General features: G+C 38.7%; 1 protein-coding gene across 4 annotated transcripts in view; it reads right to left on the reverse strand.

Moving 5' to 3' along the window:
* DPY19L4 (dpy-19 like 4) overlaps positions 1 to 24556 on the reverse strand; it is a 52617-nt gene that overhangs the window by 13114 nt on the left and 14947 nt on the right. Inside the window, exons 7-17 of one of the 4 annotated variants that reach the window (XR_012157131.2) lie at positions 22598 to 22721; positions 21684 to 21818; positions 20131 to 20262; positions 19938 to 20036; positions 17545 to 17618; positions 15323 to 15481; positions 12095 to 12214; positions 10986 to 11106; positions 9630 to 9686; positions 6689 to 6771; positions 2123 to 2474 (exon numbers count right to left, since the gene is read on the reverse strand). Coding sequence is in view for 3 of the 4 variants with exons in the window: in XM_073330554.2 (XP_073186655.2) it covers positions 2342 to 2474; positions 6689 to 6771; positions 9630 to 9686; positions 10986 to 11106; positions 12095 to 12214; positions 15323 to 15481; positions 17545 to 17618; positions 19938 to 20036; positions 20131 to 20262; positions 21684 to 21818; positions 22598 to 22721 (1237 nt within the window). In the remaining variant the exon portion in view is untranslated. The remainder of the gene's footprint in view (positions 1 to 2122; positions 2475 to 6688; positions 6772 to 9629; positions 9687 to 10985; positions 11107 to 12094; positions 12215 to 15322; positions 15482 to 17544; positions 17619 to 19937; positions 20037 to 20130; positions 20263 to 21683; positions 21819 to 22597; positions 22722 to 24556) is intronic. The other 3 variants (XM_073330554.2, XM_073330556.2, XM_073330555.2) reach the window with 3 other exon arrangements.

Raw genomic sequence — 24556 nt, forward strand, 5'->3', positions numbered from 1 at the left:
ATCTAAAATCATAATGTGAGGCAGTCGATTCCTGTTCAGAAAATACCACTGCTGGAAAATGCAGTTTCTAAAGTTGTGCTGAGACTCAGGCCTGGTCTACATCAAAAAACTTAGGTCGACCTAGCTACATCACTCTCAGGTGTGAAAATTTCACACCCCTCAGAGACATGGTGTAGACACCAGTAGGTCGACAGAAGAATTCTGAACTGTCACCTCACAGGGGGGTGGATTTACTATAGTGACGGAAAAACCTCTGCTGTCGCTGTAGTAAGGGTCTACACTACAGTGGCATAGCTGTAGCCGTGCTGCTTTGCCATTTGCAGTGTAAACATACCCTCAGAATTTACCGATAGTGAGAAGACAGAAGGTAATAGTGTCAAGGCGTTAAACCCAGTAAAATAAGAAATTATCTCTCCTCAATCAATAACTCTTAACTCTCCAATTTATTTTTTTGTTGTATTCTCAAACAAGACTGTCTGGCAACAAAATGATTTCTAGTGTCATTCAGGCCTACCGATGTTTCACTGTTCCGAAGCCAATTGTTTATATAGTATCCTTGGGGTCCTGGAATACAACACAATTCCAACACGGATGGTCAAAGTAGATGTCAGTTCTTCTCCATGGTTCAGTTAAGTAGCAAAACATCCTATAATCTCTTCATTGAAAGATGTTTGTCTCAGACTCCAGTGATCCAGGTCTATACCTGCCCATGAGTTCAACTGGTAGCCCAGAACCATGTCATAACCCAGAAAGTTAGCTCTTCACTTCTGCATTTTTGTAATGATCCAAAAAACCTCTCTTGCAATCAAGGGAAATTAATTCATGGGACACAGAGATGAATACATAAATGAGGACACACTATACTACAATACTAGAAATTGTGCTAAATTCAGTGACTTTACTGGGTCTGAATATTAAATGATTCTACATGGGGAAAAATTATAATCCTACATAAAGAAAAGGAGTACTTGTGGCACCTTAGAGACGAACAAATTTATTTGAGCATAAGCTTTCGTGAGCTACAGCTGTAGCTTACGAAAGCTTATGCTCAAATAAATTTGTTCGTCTCTAAGGTGCCACAAGTACTCCTTTTCTTTTTGCGAATACAGACTAACACGGCTGCTACTCTGAATCCTACATAGGTGCAGAAAAAATTAAAATCACTATAATCTAAATTAAATGGGTCCCAAGAATTTGGCCTACCTTGAATTTACCAAATAACCAGAGAGACCACATACATATACACACACACACTATCAGTATACAAAGAGTGGGATTTTTACTGTTTTGAAATGAGTTAATATTATTTTGCACTCCTATGTACCCATTTATGGGAGGACTTTTGAGCAATTATACCAGTGGGGTCCAACTTGATGCACAGAGGGTTATTTTGACTCTTCCCTCTTCCTCATCCCACACATCCAGGCATTATGCAAGTCCTGCAACTTCTTTTAAGCATTCCTCTTAATATGCCCAAGATCTGTCCTTTTCTTTCCATCTCCACAGCCAAATCTCTCATTCTGGACCTCATTATATCCTGCTTGACTACTGCAACATCCTCCTCTCTGGTTTCTCAAACATATACATTGCTCTTCAATCCAGACAAAATGCAGTCACTAAATTTATCTTTCTTGCCCACTAATATGATCGTGCTTTTTCAATCTCTCTTCTTGTTCTCCAGCCACTCTTATGTCAAACTTAAGGTTTCTGACACCACCTTCACAGCTCCATAAAACTCTGTCCCTCTTTACTTATCTTACTTTGTCATACTTCACATTGGCCACCGATGCCCTTCAATCAGTGTTCCCAGCCTTGTCCACCCATTTGCCAGCTTCTCATACAATCACTTTGTGCCTTCTTCCACAAAGTCTTCTATGCATGGCAAAACCTCCCTGAGCTCAGCAAGTCCACAACTCTCCCATCATGTCCCTCTTAAAACCCACTTCTGCCATGTTGCTTATGGTGAATCATGCTGCATGTATATAATCTATTATTGTTACCCTTCCCCAACCTCTGGCTACTTGTCTATCCTTAGAATATAAACTCCATTGTTCTTTAATGTCTATAAAGCACCTACCACATGGTGGGCACTGGCATAAATAAAGTAATAAAAATTCCTCACCCCAGGTGGTCCGGGAAACAAGGGACATGGAGACCTGAACTTGGATCCCATGTTGGAACTCCAACTCCACAAGACCGTCAGGTGCCCTTCACTTATCTTCTTTGGCATGTATAATTTTCAGTGCTCCTACACATATCAAGCACCTCAACTCATTTTCCACATAACGAATGAAGAATGAATCACTGATACCACAATACATTTTTGGAATCAGATACTCACATTCTCATTTCTTCGTAGAAGATCATCATCATCATATAAAGGTAGACTTGTCACCATCCATCCAGTACACAGCTTAATCATACCCATTAGCTGTGGACTTCCAGCAAACACAGCAGCAACAGGAGCCTGTCTTCTGCAAAAAACAATATCACTTCATGCATTTGAGTACAAGGACATATTTTCTAAAACAATATTTTATATCAATTCTAACACCTAAGTGAATCTTATAACCTGCTAAGGTAAAAATTCCAGCTCATGAAGATACCATTATGCATCTAACTACACATTTAACTGAAACTACTCTTCTTGGCAATCAGCTATGAAGTGGCCTAGCAGCATGATCAAAGTCCTTTGCATTGCTAGGTGGAAGCCCAACCTTATTAGGAGCATGAGCTGATAAAGAAGGCCTCCTGATGAAGAGAGTGGAGAGAAGGGTTGGCTAACTGCCATTCATTTCTGCATTGTTTAATCCATGAAACAGCACTTGGTCCTGAAGGGACTGGGATCCTTGTCTTTGTGCTACTTGGCATTCTCCTCTCAGCCCAACACAGGAATGGGTGGAAGGCGAAGGAGGAAAAGAAAAGTGGCAATAACTATAGAAAAAATGGAAACCACAGAACAAGAAAAGAGATGCTACATATTTATATACACCTAGCAGAGCTTCTATAAAAGAAATAGAAATTTTTAAATAAAGATATTTTCTGAGTATAGCTTCTGAACTATGTCTCAGTTATTTTACCTACCTCTCAACAAAAAGCAATTAAAAGCTCCTGCAAGTCCCACCACATAACAAATATTTTTAAATAATCAGATTCATTTTATCATATGTTCTGCCCTGGCAAGGTTTTATTTTATTTGAAGATGTACTGGTAAAAGACATATATGTGTTTAGACATCTTGACTATCAAAAAAGGTCAGACAAATATTTAACAGGCTCTAGTTCAGTGGTGGACAACCTGCGGCCTGCGAGACAGTCAGTTTGTTTATATTAATCAACCGCAGGCATGTGCCTGCGGACGGTCAATGTAAACAAACTCTCTCATGGCCTGCCAGCGGAAGCCAATAAAGATATTCAGTTATGAACTGAAAAACTTCCATGTTCATTACAAATACAAACAACAGCTGTAAAAAGTGGTAGTCAGACTGCCCATTGTTGAGCATATCTCAAAGCAAGTCACCATGATTAATTATGTAATTGATGTGTAATATATGCAGGCTAATGCAAAAGTCATTAAGCACTTGGCATGGTTCCACTTGCTGCCATAAAGATCCACAGGGGTGACAAATATCCTACACTGCTATTAACAAAAAGAAGAAATTGGTTGGAACATCATAATTATCAGCCTAGTCTTTTCTGAAGACGTACAGTTAAAGTCACTAAACTATTTGAACATAGGGGGCCCAATTCTATCCTCAAAGGCACAAGTTCCAGAAGCATCAACAGAACAGATGTTGGACTGTGTGAGGGCCAAATAGGGCCTGTAGTTCTCACTGGGAGAGAGTTTACTTTTACAGATAAATTATTTTTTCTTCAAGTAAGATTCAGTTGTACTCTCAGTATTTGTTATGACTAAGGCTGCGAGTTTGTCACAGAGGTCACGGACTCCGTGACTTTCCATGACTTCTGCGGTGGCCTGTGCACCTGACTCAGGGTAGCCTCCGGCCACCATACCTCCAGCAGCAGAGTTTGGGTGTGGGAGGGGGCAGGGGGTTGGGATACGGGATAGGTGAGGCTGGCTCTGGGCGGCGCTTACCTGGGGGGCTCCCCAGAAGCAGCGACACCTGCCTCGCTCAGCTGCTAGGCGGAGGCCTGGCCAGGCAGCTCTGCATGCTGCCTCCGCCCAGAACGCTGGCTTCGCAGCTCACATTGGTCGGGAACTGCGGCCAATGGGAGCTGCTGGGGGTTGGGGGGGGTGCCTGCAGGCGGAGGCAGTGCGCAGAACTTACCCCCAGGTAAGCGCCGCCCAGAGCCAGCCTCACCTATCCCGTATCCCAACACCCGGGCCGCCCTCCCACAGCACCTGCGGGGGCCCCAGGCAGGCCCCCGCCCAAGTTTTAGTCATAGGTATTTTTAGTAAAAGTCAGGGACAGGTCACGGGCTATGAATTTTTGGTTCCTGTTCATGACCTGTCCGTGACCTTTACTAAAAATACCCATGACTAAAACATAGCCTTAGTTATGACCAACACAGCTAGCCATGGACAAGAATTGACATAGCCTCTTGGTCAAAGTGGAAGTTTTGAACCAACTACATTACATTACTGCTTTACTTAAATCTCTTATTTCCTACATCAGTAGGGTTGATTCTGCCAATTGCTGAGCACCCTGGCCCTGATACAGCTAAGAATGAAAGTGGTTATGCACCTTGCAGGATCAAGCCTGATATGTGTCTCCACCAATGTTTTTTGCAAATAGCTATCAGAAAATTAGCATGTAAAGAACTAAGAACATAACATTCACTAACTTAAGTCTTTTACTTGGTGATTAAGGTTGGTAACTAAATTATACGAAAGCAAGTCACACATAATGCAGGCGCTGCTTCTGCTCCCACTGAAATCAATGACAAGCTCCTACTGCTTTCAATGGAAGTAATATCAAGTCCACAATCCCTATCTTCTTTCCCTTCCCAAACCACATGATCAAGTATGGAGGGAAAACTTAGATTAATAAGTGGATTTTGATTAATAACTGTAGTCTGTAACCTATCATTTAAATCAGCTTCTGTACCAAATGACTGGAGGACAGCTGATGTGATGCCAATTTTTAAAAAGGGCTTTAGAGGTGATCCTGACAATTACAAGTCAATAAGCCTGACTTCAGTACTGGCCAAACTCCTTGAAACTATAGTAAAGAACAAAGTTGTCAGACACATAGATGAACATAATTTGTTGGGGGAGACTCAACATGGTTTTTGTAAAGGGAAATCATGCCTTACCAATCTACTAGAATTCTTTGAGGGGGTCAACAAATATGTGGACAAGGGGAATCCAGTTGATATGGTGTACTTAGATTTTTAGAAAGCCTTTGACAAGATCCCTCACCAAAGGCTCTTAGGCAAAGTAAGCTGTCATGGGATAAGAGGGAAGGTCCTCTTATGGAAGGTAACTGGTTAAAAGATAGGAAACAAAGTGTAGGAATAAATGGTCAGTTTCAGAATGGAGAGAGGTAAATAGTGGTGTCCCCCAGGGGTCTGTACTGGGACCAATCTATTCAACTTGTTCATAAATGATCTGGAAAAAGGGGTAAACAGTGAGGTGGCAAAATTTGCAGATGATACAAAATTGCTCAAGATGGATAAGTCACAGGCAGACTGCGAAGAGCTACAAAAGGATCTCTCCAACCTGGGTGACTGGGCAACAAAATGGCAGATGAAATTCAATGTTTATAAATGCAAAGTAACACACATTGGAAAACATAATCCCAACTATACGTATAAAATGATGGGGTCTAAATTGGCTGTTACCACTCAAGAAAGATCTTGGAGTCATTGTGAATAGTTCACTAAAAACATCCACTCAGTGTGCAGTGGCAGTCAAAAAAGCAAACAGAATGTTGGGAATCATTAGGAAAGGGATAGATAATACAACAGAAAATATATTGCCTCTATATAAATCCATGGTACGCCCACATCTTGAATACTGCATGCAGATGTAGTCGCCCCATCTCAAAAAAAAGATATATTGGAATTGGAAAAGGTTCAGAAAAGGGCAACAAAAATAATTAGGGGTATGGAACGGCTGCCATATGAGAAGGAGATTAATAAGACTAGACTTTTCATTTTGGAAAAGAGATGACTAAGGGCGGATATGATTGAGGTCTATAAAATCATGACTGGTGTGGAGAAAGTAAATAAGGAAGTGTTATTTACTCTTCATAACACAAGAACTAGGTGTCATCAAATGAAATTAATAGCCAGCAGGTTTAAAACAAACAAAAGTATTTTTTCATACAATGCAGTGTCAACCTGTGGAACTCCTTGCCAGAGGATGTTGTGAAGACCAAGACTATGACAGCATTCAAAAAAAGAACTAGATAAGTTCATGGAGGATAGGTCTATCAATGGCTATTAGCTAGGATGCACAGGGATGGTGTCCCTAGCCTCTGTTTGCCAGAAGCTGGGAATGGGTAATAGGGGATGATCACTTGGTGATTACCTGTTCTGTTCATTCCCTCTAGGGCACCTGGCATTGGCCACTGTCGAAAGACAGGATACTGGGCTAGATGGACCTTTGGTCTGAGCCAGAATGGCCGTTCTTATGTCTTATGATAAAATATGCTATTATTACTCAAAACAAAAATGCCCTGAGCAAAAACAAATCAGAGACGCATCCAGGAATTCACACTTACTTTACCCACATCATTAGTTCTACTGTATCTGAGTCATAAAATTCTTGCAGTTCTGAAAGCTCCGTCATTATCCTAGGAAAATACTGAAGAAAATAAACAGAAGTTTATTACATACCAGGGTAAGCCCAATGGGATCTCTCATAAACATTGTAACTTTAAATATAGCAATAAGAGTAATCGGTAGTCTTTACAGTCACAAAAGAAATATCGCTACAGATGACCAATTAAAGTCTAATAAAACTGTTCTATATTTTGGTCCAAATTAACTCCAAAGGATTTACACCAGGAGTGAATCTGACCCCTTATATTAAAAAAAACAAACAAAACCACAAACTTTTTCCCTTTGGTTTTTGAGACAGTAACTTGAAGCATACAATAGGAAACTAAATCGCAGTTGTCCCTCTTCAGAGGGAAACAGTAGGTCTAACAATACCATTTAATTTAATCTAGTAATGCATTTTGTTGAAGTATCCTGCTGTTCCTCAAAATGACCTCAATGCAATTCTCCTCAGTATAAAATTATGGAAGTTTCTGAGAGAAAATTACTATAACATCTGGATCTTTTTAACATTTTGCAATGTTTTTCCCCATTACTTCAGTTCGGTTCTATGGTATGACACAAACTTCTTAAACTGGATTTGCAACATATAGAGCCCTCTAGTGTCCAAACCCTTAAAACAGTTTTGTTAGAACAATTTGAAGTACAGAATTCCCCAGTCAACTGAACAAGTTTTATTTACTGCAAAGAGATTTATATCTGACAACCTTTTTTAGCCATTATGGCTTCTCAGAGAGCCAATCTAAATGCACTGGCAGCATATGTGAAGTCAGAAGACGAGTAAAGGAAGTCTTATTCTACTGCTATACATACCATTGTATCGGATCATCAATAATAAACCATTTGAATCAGATGTTTATATCTTAATCACTAAGGGACCATTGTGATCATCTAGTCTGACATCCTGCACATTGCAGGCCACAGAACCTCACCCATCCACTTCTGTAATAGACCCCTAACCTCTAGCTGTGATACTGAAGTCCTCAAATCATGGTTTAAAGACTTCAAGGTACAGAGAATTCACCATTTATGCTGGTTTAAAACTGCAAGTGACCCCCCCATGTTGCAGAGGAAGGCAAAAAAACCCTAGATAAGTGGCTCTCAACCATTCCGAACTACTGTACTCCTTTCAGGAGTTTGATTTGTCTTGCGTACCCGCAAGTTGCACTTCACTTAAAAAAACTACTTGCTTACAAAACCAGACATAAAAATACAAAGTGTCACAGCACACTATTACAGAAAAATTGCTTGCTTACTCATTTTTATCATATAATTATAAAATAAATCAATTGGAATACAAATACTGTACTTACACATCAGTATATAAAGCACTATAAACAAGTCATTGTCTGTATGAAATTTTAGTAAAACTAGGCAAATATCCAGATTAATTGAAGTACCCCCTGGAAGACCTCTGCATACCCCGGTTAAGAACCACTGCCCTAGGATCTCTGCCAATCTGACCCAAGGGAAAATTCCTTCCTAACTCCAATATGGTGATTGATTCAGTTAGACCCTGAGCATGTGGGCAAGACTCATCAGGCAGATACCTGGGAAAAAATTCTCTGTAGTAACAGAGCCCTCCCTCTCTAGTGTCCCATCTCTGGCCATTGGGGACTTTTGCTACTGCCAGTCGCCGATGGGCCACATCCCATTGTAGGCAGTCCCATCATACCATTCCCTCCATAAACTTATCAAGCTCAATCTTGAAACCAGTTAGGCTTTTTGCCCCCCTTGCTCCCCTTAGAGGGCTGTTCCAGAACTTAACTCCTCCTTAACTTTTCATTTTGGAAAAGAGATGACTAAGAGCGGATATGATTGAGGTCTATAAAATCATGACTGGTGTGGAGAAAGTAAATAAGGAAGTGTTATTTACTCTTCATAACACAAGAACTAGGTGTCATCAAATGAAATTAATAGCCAGCAGGTTTAAAACAAACAAGTATTTTTTCATACAATGCAGTGTCAACCTGTGGAACTCCATTAGAAACCTTCAGCTAATTTTGAGCCTAAACTCGTTGATGACCAGTTTATATCCATTTGTTCTTGTGTCCATGTCATCTCAGTACAGAGAAGAACTACAATTTTCAGATACTTTTGCCATTTACAAACTTAAAGTTTAACAACTATTCACTCTGTAATATGATAACACCCGTTAAAAGAGCAATCTGATTCCTGTGCAATGTCTATTTAACAAAAGCTCACTATTTGTAATGATTGGGGTTGTTTTTATATGTACATGGCAAGGATTTGTACACCTTTTAACACTTCATAAATAAATAAATTGTTTAAAACAATTAAGTATTTAGAAATAGCTTTTCTGAACTTTTGTAATATGGAACTGAACTTTTTTTTAACACCAGGACACATCTATGTAAGTACCTAAATGGAATCCTTTAATGTAGTATTTGAACATCTAGAATATTTCTATGTGAGGTTCTAAACTAAGAATTCCATTTCTTGTTGACAGGAGCTTTTCAAATAAAGCACTTGCAACTGCCTTCTGTAATTCTATTTCCAACTTGCCTAACCGCCTCTCAGTGAAAACATGCATGGGATGACATACTCTTAAATATGTTCCAGTATTTTACTTTTGCAATATTTTCTTTGTGGAATCACTTTACTTTATAAATCCAAAATTTAAATGAAGGTGTTTGTCTTTGGCCAAAGACTAATGCATTTTTTAATTGCACCAGCCACAATTGTTATGTATTCTTGTACATACAACTATATGATATTTTATTTGCTGTTTTTAAAGAACTATGTTCAGTAGAGCACAGTCTGATATTACTGATTATTTCACATAGGTGCTATCTTTTCTCACCAGCAAGACATTACTTATACTGTGCCTACAATGAACAATTAAAATACTCTTTTTCTTACCTCTTTCCACAAGCTGAAACCTATTATACTTGGAACTGCCATACTCAGAATGAGAGCCTAGAATATTTAAAAAAAATAAATAAAATGATTACCGATTGCTCCTTTATTCCCCACACATGGAACCTGGGATATTTACTGTTTCTGCCTAAAAGCTGAGACACAAGGTGGGAAAATAATATCTTTTATTGGATCTCATCTCTCCAATATCTGGGACCAAAACGTATACAACAACACTGCAGATCTAAAAGCTGTCAGTTGTAATAGAACAAGTCTCAGACATGAACACTAAATGACATTTGGACAAATTCTGCAGTTCTTAGTCAAGCAAAACTCAATATGAACAAACAGGATTTTACTTGATGAAACACTGCAGAATTTTGCTCATTGTAACTTTAGTAGTATTGGGTCTGAATAGCTTATTCGTCAAGTAACAGTGATGAAATGTTGAGCTGGGGAAGGAAGCAAGAGTGAACAGGTGTCTCTCTCACTGAGGTGATCAAGAGACAAAGAAAAAAAGAAAGAATGAGAAGTGCAATTCGATTCCCTTTAACCTTATTTATTCTCTCATTCAGAATCACAGTATTAATGCAAAAGAACAGCTTATTATACAGCACAGCAGCATTCCAGCTAATCAACCTCATCTTGCAAAGAAGGAGTAGTACAACACTGTTTTGGTAATTTCTCGTAATGAATGTATGCAAAGCAATCTACTGACAACTAAAACTGAAGCAGATCAGTTAATTGCATGCATAAAATAAAACATGAAATAGAAACAAATAGATGTTCTTACATAACCTGGTATCAATTACATTACACTGGAAGAACTGCCTTGGCAATTCTTACAGAGTATTACTGCTTAGTATTTACATAACAAGTGACTTGTCCAAAGCATTGTACAAACATTCAGTAAATAATTATTCCTCAGCACACCCTTGAATCAGGTAACTGGATATGATCTCCATTTTATGGAGTGGTAAAATGTGGCAGAAAAGAGATGTGATTTACTCAAAGCCACTCATCACATCAGTGGTAGAGCTGGGATTACAACAGAAGTGTTCCTGATTCCCACTGCAGCATTTATCCCTCTTAAACCCTGATGCCTCTTAGAGGCTGTAGCATAAATATGAGCAGACAATTGGTCTCAACAAATCTTATATGAATAATTCCAGCTATTGTTTAGTTTGACAATTTTTCAATCTCTCCTGACAATTCAATATATATTTGTCCAGGTTGCCCTCTTTTTCTACCCTTAGATGTTTCTTTAGAATTCTCTATTACTCACCACTTGTAAAAGAGATGTACTCATTAGCTATAACTACCAACAATGGCTAACAATGACTGGTAACAATGACTCACCAGCAATACTGGGTGTACAGCTCTCAGTCGAAGCCACTTGAAAAGTGTCATCCAAAGCTCAGGGGAGCATACACCAAATGCAGCAAGCATACACATATAGGGAGTCCACAAGTACTTCATGCTGGGAAGCAACGCAAAAATCCAAAGATGAGACATTGCACAGATTGTATTCAGACTCCAGACACAAACGCACACCTGTCTCTAAAATTTATTTTAGAGATGACAGTTGACAGTCTGGAAAATGCCATTGTTCTAGTTTAAACAGCATTACATCTAGTGTCATAAGAATAAATGCTCTGAATATCTTTGTAAACTGCTTTGCTATTGCTTGACATGTCAAAACACACATCTCATGATGTCCTAAACAGATAAGGAGATGGAGTAGAGGTCTTTTCCATCTCTAGTTTCCATGATACACCATTAATAAGGTCCTACTTAATTTGCAATATTTTGGAAATTGCAGCGCCTGCGATATTAGGCTTTCACTGCAATTTTGACAGTGGGATCCCCGGACGGCTGACAGCAGGGGCCTCCGCTCTCAACCCCAGGCTCCTGCTCTCAGCCCCAGGCTGCTGACAGCAAAAAATCATGGAAAAGTAATAATGGACCTTATTACCACAAATAGGTCCATTATTACTTTCCTGCAATTTTCCATGGCTTGTCCGCAACTCAGCAGCAATTATTGGACAATCATCCCACGATTCAAGTACGGCCTTAACCATGAACTACCTGGTGCACCAAAAAGTTACACAAGATTTCAATGGAACATCAGAATTTAAAAAGAATGCTAGCACAGCAGCTGAATTTGAAGACCAACAGGGGGGTGATTAAAAATTTGTTCTAATTAACTTCTCAGATTTATGCTGGGACAAACCTAAGAAAATGTGTTCAAGAAACCAAAGACACTTAAGCATAGTCTATTTTTTTTTTTTTAAGATATATGGTCAAAGTTCACTAAGCTACTTCCTAGAGTAATTAGTAGTGTTGTATGTCAAATGGGTTTCAGAGAAAAACGTGGGAGGGGGACAATTTGAAAAACTTCTGAAAGGGTGACTGAAGTTAGTAATATTTTGCCACTTTCAAAACAGAAAGATCAATATAAAACTTACCCTTCCAACATCATTGCAAGAGAACCCATTAATATTGTGTGGATTACATGATAAGCAATCTCTGGCCTTTCTCCAATTCGGCCATCGTCAAGTGTAATTTTTTCTTTGAGTGGTTCACCACTGCAGTTGGAAGAAAATGAAACAGCATTTATCTCACACATGGTATCACGTTGTGATACCTACAAAAAATTTGACAACAGCCAGGCCACTGGTGTGCTGATACCACTATCTATCATGCTGACCAATATTGTCTTTTTGTTTCCTTGTACCCCCTGTCCATCTGTCTGTATTTATCTTCCGCCTCTTGTCTTGTACTTAGATTGTAAGCTCTTTGGGGGCAGGGACTGTCTATGTCAGGGGTCGGTAACCTTTCAGAAGTGGAGTGCCGAGTCTTCATTTTATTCATTCTAATTTAAGGTTTTGTGTGCCAGCAATACATTTTAATGTTTTTAGAAGGTCCCTTTCTATAAGTCTATAATATATAACTAAACTATTGTTGTATATAAAGTAAATAAGGTTTTTTAAATGTTTAAGAAGCTTCATTTAAAATTAAATTAAAATGCAGAGCCCCCCGGACCAGTGGCCAGGACCCTGACTATCCGCTCGTGTGCTGCCTTTGGCACGCGTGCCATAGGTTGCCTACCCCGGTCTATGTTGTGTGCTTGTCTAGCTCCTAGCACAATGGCTTGGTCCATGACTTGGGCTCCTAGGCACTATGATATTTATTATTTGTGTTAACAACTTTAACAGAGAATCTAATTCAAGAGCAAGAAGCCTTCACACACATGTAACTATTCTGCACTGAAGTATGCTGTACTTAAGGTAAATCATCCTTTGCCATATTAGTCCAACTGCAAGCTGTAGAATCACCTGTAACTGCACCTATAATTTAAGGACAGAAAAAGGGATAGAGGACAGTTCAATTTCATCATTATAAATCCTAGTAGTATCAGATTTAGGTTGCTATCTTGCATATATAAAACAAATCCATTCACCAACTAGGAAGGTGAGGGGTGGAATGAGAAGGAATAGATTTTATTCAATCATAAAATTATTTTAAGTTACATCACAATAATAAACTTCATTGTGACAAAATGGAGAACTAAGACTATTAATACTTCACATTCAAAAACTAATTTTTGGACTTTAAGATTTTTTGAAAAAGTTTTGTTGGACAAATTGAAGTCACTGCTTGTCACAAAGTTGTCATGATTATGACAAGTGAAAATCAATTTGAAGAATGAGGAAATTAAAACTGACAAAATCATCGTGCATCAAAGCTGATTACTTATTACAAATCACAGGGGAAACAACTTTCCAATAAGAAAAGGAGGACTTGTGGCACCTTAGAGACTAACCAATTTATTTGAGCATGAGCTTTCGTGAGCTACAGCTCACTTCATCGGATGCATACCGTGGAAACTGCAGCAGACTTTATATACACACAGAGAATATGAAACAATACCTCCTCCCACCCCACTGTCCTGCTGGTAATAGCTTATCTAAAGTGATCATCAGGTTGGGCCATTTCCAGCACAAATCCAGGTTTTCTCACCCTCCACCCCCCCACACAAATTCACTCTCCTGCTGGTGATAGCCCATCCAAAGTGACAACTCTTTACACAATAAGAAAAGGAGTACTTGTGGCACCTTAGAGACTAACCAATTTATTTGAGCATGAGCTTTCGTGAACCACAGCTCACTTCATCGGATGCATACCGTGGAAACTGCAGCAGACTTTATATACACACAGAGAACAGTGGGGTGGGAGGAGGTATTGTTTCATATTCTCTGTGTGTATATAAAGTCTGCTGCAGTTTCCATGGTATGCATCCGATGAAGTGAGCTGTGGTTCACGAAAGCTCATGCTCAAATAAATTGGTTAGTCTCTAAGGTGCCACAAGTACTCCTTTTCTTTTTGCGAATACAGACTAACACGGCTGTTACTCTGAAACCTGTCTTTACACAATGTGCATGATAATCCAGTTGGGCCATTTCCTGCGCAAATCCAGGTTCTCTCACCCCCTCCCCAAAACCTTTCCAATAAATATGGCATAATCTTCATCTCCTAAAAGTCTGACAGATTTTGAAAAATCCACTCTCGTCTTTACCCCTTGCAAGTGGGAAACTTGACCTGGCATAGGAGGGAATCTACACCTTTCATTACATTCAGCACAATGTAAACTCTTCAGAAACAAGTAAGGTCTTTTTCTAGCACTTAAGGTTTCAAAGATAACATTCTATATTAGGACCTATGCAGTGGTGCCATTCTAAGCCTGCAGACAGTTCCATTGCCTCTTATACTTGTCACAGTTTTACCAAGCAAAACCAGATTCAAACTAAGGGTATGTTTACACTGTATTCCGGGGATCTGACTGCAGCATGTGTAAGCACACCTGGGTTAGCTTTGATTGAGCGAGCTCACTAAAAATAGCAGTGTAGCTGCAGCAGCACAAGCGGTGGTATAAGGTAGACACCTGAGTGTGTACCAGGCGACCTTGTACTCTGGTCGCTAACCTACGCAACTGCCTGAGCTGCCCTGATTTCACTGCTATTTTTAATGAGTTATCTCAATCAAAGCAAGCTCAGGTATGTCTACATGTGCTGCAATCACACACACACACACCATAATGCAGTGAAGACAAACTCAAAGAGGCCACTAGTCAGTTTCATTGGTTCTTCTCAGAATCCTGTGGGCCACAGTGAAACAAAGGATTTCAACAAAGGACTTTTATTCTACTGTTTGGCTCTCAGCAGCAGAATATGCAGGCACTCTTAATAAGAGATCAGGGCCAAAAAAGAGAGAAGAGACCGACTATTGGAGATCCTCTCCATTCCTCCACCTTATTCATTGCAGCCAGGAGGTTGTGGTGGAGACAAATACTAGAGAAACATAAATCCTCTTGCAGCAGCCAGGAGACTATGCAGCTGGGGGGTGGGAACCCTCTTCTCCCTTCCAGAAACACACTAGTCAGAGGCGGACACAGAAGGAGCTCTTAGAAGGATCCAGGACTCCTCTCTTCTGGCAGCAAGAATATGCTATCAGGGAATTATCTATGGAGCTCTCTTCCACTCATATTTGCTATCAAGTTATGGTTAAATTCATAAATGTTTTATACAGTTTTAAACCCTGGTCTATCAGAAGATTACAACTAACCATTCATATATAATTTAATAATCCTCAAATTAGCTGTATAAAAAATAAGTGATCAAAAATAAACCACTTACCCAATTCTCCTAAAAATGACTTGAGTTACAGAAGAAAGGCAGATAATTAATACTAAAATATAAAAAGGCAATAGAGATGACTGAGTTAGTCGCAAAAAAAAGTCTTGAGATGGGGTCTGAAGGGATTCTTGACAAAGAAGCCAGTTCACTGTAAAGTTCCTAGTAAGTTAGAAATATCACATATAAAAAGAAATTTGTTAGCTAATCTTCTCAAATGAATCCAAATTAATATATTTCCTCCCCATAACAATTTTTTTTCAAATATATAATGGTTTTGCAAGCATGCTTTCTAAAAAAAATCATAAGCTCATCCTTGAAATGTATATTCTGTGATCTGAAAAGAGCAGGTTATAATATTTTATAAGCACTTCTAACAGAGAAAAATCCACTTCTAAAAACTTCATTCTGGGGAATCAAAGTATTTTACATATATCAATGAATTAAACCTAATGACTTATTTTTGAGGCAAGAAAGTGTGTTTATCCCCATTTCACAGAGAAGGAAACTGAAAGTTGAGCTAGTTTGTCGAAGATCACATAGGTAGCTTACAGCAGAGCCAAGAAAAGAACATGGGATTCCCAAGTTCCAGCCCTGTGTCTTAATCACTTGACAATCTTTCCTTCCTCTCACAAAATAATTTAACGAGAGAACTGAGAAAGTACGGTCTTTAATTTATGTATTGCTAGAAATCAATATCCTCTACTGAAATGTAAAACTGGTGATGTAAATGATGCACTGAATTTGTCCATGTCTTCATCTCCTGTATCTTTAGCAGGACTTCCTTCTCCTCCCTCTTTTCTTCTTTTTGCATCTACTCTAGAAAATCAAACTATTTTCAAATCAACCTATCTGGACAGAACCAGTTTCAGGATGAACAGTGCATTGTGTCCACATTAGAGGACACTAGTGATGAGTCACTTTAACATCTCTTGTGCCGCAATCCCACGTCCACTCTAGTTTTGTTCTAAACAAATTTAGCTGCACTGTCATCTTGGTACCTATCCCACAGTTTCCAGTGCTGTTCCCAGAAGCAATGGATTGTGAGATTTTAACAGGCCTTCTGAGAGAACCTCAAGAGAGACCAGGAAATTGTGAGAGTACAGATCAAGCTCCCATAATTCTAAAGGGAAGATTCACAATTATCCAGGAGGACTCTCATCCAGTTTGTCTCAATCACTGATTTAAGGGGAGTAACTCCATGTCTTAAAAGTGAAATAATCCAATCACTGTAAAAAGTCGCATATACAGATCTCTAACACACCTGTTAGTTGAGATAAAACCAAAATCCTGACAAAATGTAGCCATTAAAGACCCTTTCTGGAGCTTTCAGGAAAAATAGGGGTGTTAATCGCTGCGTCTAGGCTAAACTTATTACATTCTGCCTTCCTAAAATTCCCCCAGAAATTTCAGTTGTATGTAATTATATTCTTTACTTCCTGTCCTGAAATGCTGTAAAGTCATTTTGTACAGAGGCAAGTGCACTTCAGTGGAGATGGTAGCACTTCCTGTATAGAGTTTTTAAACATTGGCCTCAAATGCTAAGAGCTCTCACAGTCCAACGAAGTGCATATTTCAATATCATTATCTATGTCTCACCTAAAATATTCTAGAATATCTGCAGTGATGGTGCTTTTGTCATTGGCTCTGGTACTCTAATTTGCTGCCCAATTATTATGGCTGAGAATACATTGTTAATATCCAGCCGTAACATTTTCTTCTCACCTTAAGGGTTACAGCGCCGTGTCTTACAATCTTCCAAAACTTTCAATAATTCCCTCCGTTTACTTACAAAAATACTTTTGAGGTAACAATACTGATTGCTGATGCTCTCTCTCTCTCCAGAATCTTCCCTTTTCTAGACTATATGAATTTAGCTTCATGGTTTCCCATCATCAGCTTAGCCTCCCACTATTATTAGAAATATTGCTAGAACTAGGATGTTTTCAGGGCTCTCGTATGCAGAGTTTAAATATTAAAAAAAACAAACCAGTGCCACTTCCTGCAGCAAGGATAAAAGTTTCTGAAGTGCTACAGAATTCCAGAAACCCCAAGCACATCCTGTATGTGCCAAATTTCTAGTTTTTTTTTAAAAAGTAAAAAATTATTTTCTAAGTTCTCCTACAAAACGTTAGGAGCGTCTGCATTTAAATGCTTGTATTTCTCAAAGTAATTTCAAAATTATATGTATTTTAGACAGCTGTAAATAAATAGCTCAAACTTACTTAGTTGTGTTTAATCCAAATTTTACTTCAAGGAACTTCAACACATGCTCATTTTCTTTATGAGGAACAAATGTCTGAAAAACAAGTAAGTGAAGATAACCAAGTAGCACCTGTAACATAGCCTTCTTTTCCTTCAGATTACAAAACAGTGCAGGGAATAACACACCCTCAAAATATAGTTAAAACAAAGCTGTCATCAGTTCAGGAAATTCATAATACAGTAAAATCTCACTTAAATACATTTTGTTTAGTGTTTCCCAGAAGGTTGTATACTCTTCACTTCATTCAGGTTCTCCAAATGGAGAGAAGAGTGAAGAGTTTCCAGCCAGCTTCCACCAGATCAGCTACCAGCAGGGTGAAAGCTGCAACCTGGGTATAATCCCAGCACAGAGCAAACCAAAGAGGATGGTAATTGACACTCCCCTGGTCAACAGGGCCCTGGTTTTGCCAAAAGCTGTGGGTGTTTCAGAGACCTTCAAATAAAACTACATCCCTTAACATTCACACTCTTATTAACTCTCTTTGTTCTGGCTAGATAATTCAGCTCATGCATTTTACAAGATCAGCCAATTTTTCTGTGGCTCCAAGAGCAAAAGACCCATGCTTAATGCAGCAAGCAAAGGATGGAGTTTGAGTGTTCTCTCACAAATCTTGTGAGTATTGACTTTTTTTTTTTTTAAATCTATCTTAAGTAATACAACCAAGAAGAGTTTGGGAGGGAACGAGTGCAGGAAGTTTTCTTTAAAAGGCCTTGGCTTAGAACACTAAGACAGATTCTCCCGTCCCGAGTTCCAGATGAAACTGAAAATTAATGTCTACCTTAAAATGTCTCACACCTATTCCTGGTTGCGGGCTCTTTTCCCTAGGCTAGAACATCGTTTTAAAATCTGAATGTTTGCCCCATTCACACTGGCCCGCCAACTCATAACAGACGTTGTGCTTGAAGCACATTTATTAAACAATTTAAAATATGATTCACATACTGTTTCTAGTCATGCCACAGTAGACGGGGCTTTAGTTTCAACCCAAAAGGTGTTAAAATACTTGAGTCATGAGGCAACTACATATTTTCACTTTGTTCACAATTATATTATTGCTGTCAAATGATTAAAAAAAATAATCGCAATTAATTGAGAGATTAAAAATAGTCACTATTATCACAGTTTTAATCACACTATTAAACAATAGAATACCAATTTAAAATTTATTATAAATATCTTGGGATATCTTTCTACATTCCCAAATATATTGATTTCAATTACAACACAGAATACAAAGTGTACAGTGCTCACTTTATTTTATTATTTTTGATTACAAATACTTATATTGTAAAAAAAGATAACAAAAGATACAGTATTTTTCAATTCACTTAATAGTGCAATGCGAACACCTGTTCTCACTTCAGATGACATTGTAAATAAAAAGCAGGCAGCATTATCTCCTGTAAATGTAACCAAACTTGTTTGTCTTAGCGAGTGGCTGAACAAGAAGTAGGACTGAGTGGATTTGTAGGTTCTAAAGCAGTGGCGGAGAACCTGCGGCCTGTCAGGGTAATCCACTGGTGGGCCACGAGACAGTTTGTTTACATTGACCACTACAGGCATAGCCACCTGCAGCTCCCACTGGGCAGAAACGGTGAACCGCGGCCACTGGGAGCTGCGGGTGGCCGTGCCTGCAGTGGTCAATGTAAACAAACTGTCTCATGGCCCGCCAGTGGATTACCCAAACGGGCCGCATACCGCCCGCGGGCCACAGATTGCCCACCACTGCTCTGAAGTTTTACGTTGTTTTATTTTTGAGTGCTGTTAATTAAGAACTATATACATATACAGTGTGTGTGTGTGTGTGTGTATATACACATATGTAAGTTGCACTTGCATGATAAAGAGATTGCACTACAGAGCTTGTATGAGGTGAACTGAAAAATACTATTTATTTTGTTTATCTTTTTTACATTACAAATATTTGTAATAAAAATAATAATTTTAAGTGAGCACTGTACACTCGGTATTCTGTGTTGCAACTGAAATCAATATATTTGGAAATGTAGAAAATTATCCACAAATATTTATTATAAATTTAAATTGGTATTCTATTATTAACAATGAGATAAAACTGCAATTAATCAAGACTTTTTTTTAATATAGTTAATTTGTTTTGCTTGAGTTAACTGAATAATTGACAGCCCTAAGTTGTCTATTTCCCCTGTAAAACAAAAGTGGCTAAAGATTTAATTCTTCCATTTTCCATTAACCTAGTCCAACAACAGCTTCACAGGATAAGCATCATTTGAAAAGTTTTTTTTGCTAAGATTACTTTTATAAAGACATAACTGCATCCCTCCCTATAGGGCATCAACCAATTAAATGTCTCTTTCTAAAGGTAAACCTTACCTTCAGTAAGAAATTCATTGTCACTGTTATCGTAAATACCAAGTAAAAGTACATTATTTTTAGCATCCTTGAAATAAATGTGCCCTTTTTCATATTCATCTGCAAAAATAAATATTTAAAAATGTGTATTATTTGGAGTTCAGTGTAAACAAAAAAAACTACATACCAAATTAGAAAATGATATCCCAATTACCTGAAGGCATTTAGAGAGCATTAAAGCTGCTACAAGGCTTAGTAATGGAGATACTAATAAAGCTGGATTTTCAAACTGTAAGAGATATCCCAGGAAGAGGGAGAACAGATAGATTTTGTACACTTCATGCACCTGTTGGGAAAAACAAAAAACCTATATAGTTCATACCTTGTTTACAAAACAGGGGAACAACCACAAGTGAAATAAACTTGTGAACCTTTTTACTGCACAATCCTAAGAATTCAGTATTTTAAAAGTGGTTCCACCTTGTCTATTGCAAAAGTTGCTTGTACAGTGTAAAATGTAAACAGTGTTGCCCTGCTAACCTGATCTTGAAGACAGACCTTATCTAAACACCCATCCTCCCATCCAGAGATATCAGAAAGTACAGTTCTATTCTGAAAGGTAGCTATGTAAAAGCAGCGTTGGTGGGGTTCCACGATTATCGCTCAGTGACTCCCTAGCACATTTATAAAAGTGCATGACTAAAAGGCTATGTTTTATGAGATACTTTTTGTCTTCCACTTCACTTGCATATCACATTACCACGTCACACTACTTAGAATGTTCACATGTAGGTACTGCAATTTGCTTACCATTACTTACCTTTGGGTAAACAGACTCCAGCAATTCTGATACTTACAATTCTTTATGTATATGCAAATATACAGTGAAAGAATTTACTATGTGCACTTTAAAATATAGTGGTTTCTTCAATAGACCAGCCATATGGCCCCATCAGTTTGGGACTAAAGCATGTAAGAGTTGGTGTACATAACTTATTCCCCACTGTGGGGGAATGGAAAGGAAGCTAATTTGTTAATGTAAGTCACTCAGTATTTGGGGAGGGTGAGGTTGTTTACTTTTGTTTTGTTTTGAAATCTGGAAGGACACAGATAACCATGTTGAGGGGTATAGTACAAGAACCTAAATAAACAATTATCCTTGTTTATAGTCAGTCATTTTTCAGAGTAGCTCCAAACTTTAAATATTAACTCCTACTGAACCTCCTGTTTACATACATTATTCAGCCATAAAAGCTGCTTAACCAACTATAGGGGAGAATCATTCAGTGCAAAGTGAGTTTTCAGTAACAGAGAGCCAGCAGACAGGCGCCTAGGCACCTCCCCTCCCTGCTGCCAACACACAAAGAAAAAGAGGACACAGACAGAGCAAAGCAGATGTGGCTGTACACTAATTCATGGCTACAGTTCAGGCCCCAACTTTTTAAGGGCGTGGGGGGAGGGAAAGAGTTACAGCTACTGAGTCTTAGAGCAGCCCTCAGGTCCTCCTAAGCCTCAAAGTGCTCTATGCCAGAAGACCAGGCCCTGCCAACCCCTGATCCCCGGAAGAGGTGAGTGTAAAAGCTTAAAGCCACTTTATTCTTATGACTAGTGTTATGTGCACTTTAGCTGGACTCCAGGTTTAGCTCTAACTCACAAACAGACATAATCTATGCCCTTTGGAGTTGGTGGAAACAAAACATTGCAGTTACTGTAGTTGTTTAATTCAAGTTTCCAACAAACAGTCAATAGTTTGAAGAGTCATAATACCTTATCTGTCTGCACAAGGGCAAAGCTGTCCAGCAGGACGAGAGAGACAGCCTGGACAAACAGCAGATAGTGACTGTACTCCCACATCATCATGAAAGTATATGTTGAAGCACTCACCAAAAGGTAGCAAAACCTCTAGGGAAACATAAAAGAACATTAACTTAATCATCATGTATTTCTGCCATAAGAAAAATTGTGAGATAATTAAAACAAAAATCAGTTCACTAGTAAATGGAAATTATTTCTTTGAAGAATTAAAATACTAAACTAAGAGTTCATCATTTTCTCAGAAGGGAGCTTCATTTTCTTTGCACTGGATGGTGGGGGTGGGCATGGTAAGGGGTCTTAATATTATAAGTAACTAGTTTTTAGGTAGCTGAATTCTTCTTTTGCCCAGTTTAGTCTTTATTCAGTGTGGAGAGAAGAGGTCATATTTGAAGCAGTCAAAATCATATGAGACATGTCAGAAGAAATCACCAACCTAGACAAGGGACAGGAATAGAAATTTACCACCATATTCCCAACTCCCTGAACAGTGAGGAAAGAACCAAATTCTCTATAACCTTATGCAGCCAAAAAACAACAAAACAAAACAAAACCAAAAAACCAAAAAAAAAAAACCCTACGCAACTCTTGACAAATTTCAGAAGTGAAAGAGTTGGTGGCATTAGTGTAAGGCTGATTCCCATACTGTTCCCCTCAACCACCATGGTAACATTAGAGGACAGGGAAACATTCACTTTCCAGTGAAACTAAAGTACCAAGTGTACTCCAGATGGCTGCTTTGAAAAAAATCAAACTAATTTTTCTCTTTTTTTTTTCTGCCTAGAAAGACAATAAGGTGACAATGGTGTAACTACGTTGGAGCACATTACTACTAATTGCATTTTGTTAAGAAAGTACTTGTGTTTTACCTCAGCAGAAGAATTTATGTTGTTTTTTAAATAGCCTGTAAGAGCTGCAACTTGACATGCAAAATATGGCAATGCCCAGTTTTCCCTTAAAGGAATGGAGTAGTCGATTCTTGTTGTATCTGTCCTAAAACAAAGCATAGAAGAACAAAAAAGAACTATTAAGTTGTTTATGGAATAAAAATATTATGGGAAACCAATTCTGGTTATCATAGATATCTTATTAGCAAATCATTCCTGTTACTGGTGCTTTAATACACTGCACTGTTTACTAGAAACAAAAATCTATTTTACTATTGGTAAAAGTCATAAGTTTAAAATAGTCAAAATGGAGGATATTAAAATCTTTATTCAGCTATAAATATTCTACTACTTTATGTATACAAGTAGTCAGTAGGACTGCTCAGATGACTAAGGGTTGTAGGTCAGGGCCCATAAGAGCTGCCTTTCACATTAAGATGAAGTATGGTTTATAACAGAGGGAATAAATTCTTTACAACTATTACACAGTATACTTTTTAGACAAATACTTTCTCAACTGTTTAAAACATATCTGCCTGACGTCTCAGGAGTCATGCAACATTACCAAACAGCAATCCAGCACCAGTTGATTGCCTACTTTTGAGGCTTTTACTGACAAAATGGAGATTACTGATTGATGGAGCACAACGACCAGAAAAACATTAGGATTTTCTTATTAATAGTGACTGAACAGCTAAGACACAACTCAAGTCACAGGGTAACATTTTCAAAAATGCCTAAATAATATGAGTGCCTAAGTCCCACTTAGGAACTTACATCCCACTGACTTTCAGTGAAATTTGCGCTTCAAAATGCCTAAATCACTTTTGAAAATTGGATTTAGGCTTCTAAATCATTTAGGCACTTTTGAAAAAAAATGTTACCCCCATCTAATTTTTGCTTCTCCAGATACCCTCACAGTGGTACGTTCAGAGTGCTGTATCTACTTTTGCTTTCAATTTCCAAAGTTGTTTAATTTTGCTTGCTCATGGAAAAAATACTGATTATTCACCTTTACTATTTCCTTTTCTACTTCATGTACTTCAGCCAGCCACCTAATGAACATAATTTTTATTTGCTGATCACAGCCTGAACAGTGATGAATCATAGAATCATAGAATATTAGGGTTGGAAGGGACCCCAGAAGGTCATCTAGTCCAACCCCCTGCTCGAAGCAGGACCAATTCCCAGTTTAAATCATCCCAGCCAGGGCTTTGTCAAGCCTGACCTTAAAAACCTCTAAGGAAGGAGATTCTACCACCTCCCTAGGTAACGCATTCCAGTATTTCACCACCCTCTTAGTGAAAAAGTTTTTCCTAATATCCAATCTAAACCTCCCCCACTGCAACTTGAGACCATTACTCCTCGTTCAGTCATCTGCTACCATTGAGAACAGTCTAGAGCCATCCTCTTTGGAACCCCCTTTCAGGTAGTTGAAAGCAGCTATCAAATCCCCCCTCATTCTTCTCTTCTGCAGGCTAAACAATCCCAGCTCCCTCAGCCTCTCCTCATAACTCATGTGTTCCAGTCCCCTAATCATTTTTGTTGCCCTTCGCTGGACTCTCTCCAATTTATCCACATCCTTCTTGAAGTGTGGGGCCCAAAACTGGACACAGTACTCCAGATGAGGCCTCACCAATGTCGAATAGAGGGGAACGATCACGTCCCTCGATCTGCTCGCTATGCCCCTACTTATACATCCCAAAATGCCATTGGCTTTCTTGGCAACAAGGGCACACTGCTGACTCATATCCAGCTTCTCGTCCACTGTCACCCCTAGGTCCTTTTCCGCAGAACTGCTGCCTAGCCATTCGGTCCCTAGTCTGTAGCTGTGCAGTGGGTTCTTCCATCCTAAGTGCAGGACCCTGCACTTATCCTTATTAAACCTCATCAGTTTTCTTTTGGCCCAATCTTCCAATTTGTCTAGGTCCTTCTGTATCC

The sequence above is a fragment of the Lepidochelys kempii genome, chromosome 2, assembly GCF_965140285.1.
Source record: "Lepidochelys kempii isolate rLepKem1 chromosome 2, rLepKem1.hap1, whole genome shotgun sequence".
NCBI classification, from domain to species: Eukaryota; Metazoa; Chordata; order Testudines; family Cheloniidae; genus Lepidochelys; species Lepidochelys kempii.